Here is a 2,011-nt window from a genome sequence, read left to right on the forward strand (position 1 = left end):
CAAGAATATTTTACAGAGTATTTCTTAGCATCACCTCTTTATAGATACATGCACTTTATATAGTCAGTCGGTGATCAAAGTTGTAATGATAACAAGCCAATCAGAGGTTTAAAGTTTCATTGTTTAAAGTTCTACCGAGTCGAGTTAGTGAGATACTGACCGAGTCCCTGAGAAGCATCCGAATTCCTCTAAAAAAATGAAGCATCCAAAATTCCAAATTAGTCTTCCACCGGATGAGTACATGCACCCACGACGTACCACCAGCCACCCACAGCGACATGCATGAACCGTTGACCAAGGCGCCTATATAAACATTAGCTCCAGTGCATGAATTCCAGACGAGCATACAGCATAACCTAAACGAGATGGCTTCCTCCACGCCTTACCTCGCCCTGCTCTTATGCCTCGCCAGCCTCCTGCAGCAGGCATCGCTGATCGCGGCGAACCCGCCGCACGAGCCGCCGCCGGATGATTCGAGGGAAAAGTTCGCCAAGTGGGCGACCAAGTACGCCAAGACGTACCCGAGCCACGAGGAGGAGGAGAAGCGCTTCGGCATCTTCAAGGACAACACCAACCAAATCGGCGCATTCAGAGCCCAGACCAGCACCACCGTCGTCGTCGGCGGGTTCGGGCCGCAGACCATCACCACCGTCAGGGTCGGCATGAACAGGTTCGGCGACCTACAGGCCGACGAGTTTGCCCAACAGTTCACCGGGTTTAACAGCACCGGCTTCCGTCCCGCCGAGCCCTCCTTCATCCCCAAGTACACCTGGAAGCCGTGCTGCGTCGACTGGCGCTCCAGCGGCGCTGTCACCGGCGTCAAGTTTCAAGGCAGTTGCTGTAAGTCAACCTACCTAACTCCTGCTCCGTCCGTTATATAGTACTATTTTCCTCAATCATTGGAGTTGCAGAATGGATAATGGACAATGTTTTCTTAATGAACTACCGTGTCTATGGCAGTGTCGTGTTGGGCGTTCGCATCGGTGGCGGCCATCGAAGGCATGAACAAGATCAGGACCGGGGAGCTGGTGTCGCTGTCGGAGCAGGAGCTCGTCGACTGCGACTCCGGGAGCAGCGGCTGTGGAGGCGGCCGCGTAGACACCGCCCTGGCACTCGTGGCCGCCCGCGGCGGCATCACGTCGGAGGCCGATTACCCGTACAGCGGATTCAATGGCAAGTGCGACGTGGACAAGCTGCTCTTCGACCACGACGCGTCCGTCAAGGGCTTCAAGGCCGTGCCTATCAACGACGAATCTCAGCTCGAGCTGGCCGTTGCGCAGCAGCCCGTCACGGTGTACGTCGACGCCAGCACGTGGCAGTTCCAGTTCTACTCCGGCGGCATCTTTCGGGGCCCCTGCTCCGGCGATCCGGCCAAGGTCAACCATGCGATCACCATCGTCGGCTACTGCGAGGAGTTCGGCGAGAAGTTCTGGCTCGCCAAGAACTCGTGGAGCAACGACTGGGGCGAACAGGGATACATCAAACTCGCCAAGGACGTGGCATGGCCGACGGGAACCTGCGCCCTCGCCAGCTCGCCCTTCTATCCGACTGCTTGACCGTCCATGCCTGCACGCCTTGGGCTGCGCGGTTGCTTATGCCAAGTAACAGTGCATGTTGTTATATTTTCCATAAAGTATATGGTGCATTATCGACCATATACACGGACGTATTTCCTTTTGTGGCCCTGCAAAATAAAATTTTAACCACTGTTGTATCCTTTGATTCAATCAATAAATCATTATTGCTCTTCAATAAATCATTATTGCTCCATTCAAAAAGGTCTGAGGTTGAATCATATTATTTTGATTTCACAATTGTCAGAGAATATCCTTTCGATCGAAATACCCCACTCAAGAAATATTGGAGGGTTTCATTGAGAGTGGATTTTGTACACCCATACATGGGTGTGGGCAGAGTGTGGGTGTTTCTGTTACCGTCCATTGTGCTTTGAGATTCGGATAAAAAGAGGAGAAAGAAAAGAATCTGTCCATCTACCATGATGGGCACGAAT

The 2,011-nt window shown here is 52.8% G+C and overlaps 1 protein-coding gene across 1 annotated transcript; it reads left to right on the top strand.

Annotated features, from left to right (window-relative positions):
* Nucleotides 1–340: 340 nt before the first annotated feature.
* On the top strand, nucleotides 341–1,756 carry LOC127341927 (ervatamin-B). Its single transcript, XM_051367868.2, has 2 exons — nucleotides 341–840; nucleotides 961–1,756. The coding sequence occupies exons 1-2, from the start codon at nucleotides 366–368 to the stop codon at nucleotides 1,554–1,556; spliced, it is 1,071 nt and encodes a 356-aa protein (XP_051223828.1). The 5' UTR covers nucleotides 341–365; the 3' UTR covers nucleotides 1,557–1,756.
* Nucleotides 1,757–2,011: the final 255 nt, after the last annotated feature.

The sequence above is a fragment of the Lolium perenne genome, chromosome 3, assembly GCF_019359855.2.
Source record: "Lolium perenne isolate Kyuss_39 chromosome 3, Kyuss_2.0, whole genome shotgun sequence".
NCBI lineage: Eukaryota > Viridiplantae > Streptophyta > Magnoliopsida > Poales > Poaceae > Lolium > Lolium perenne.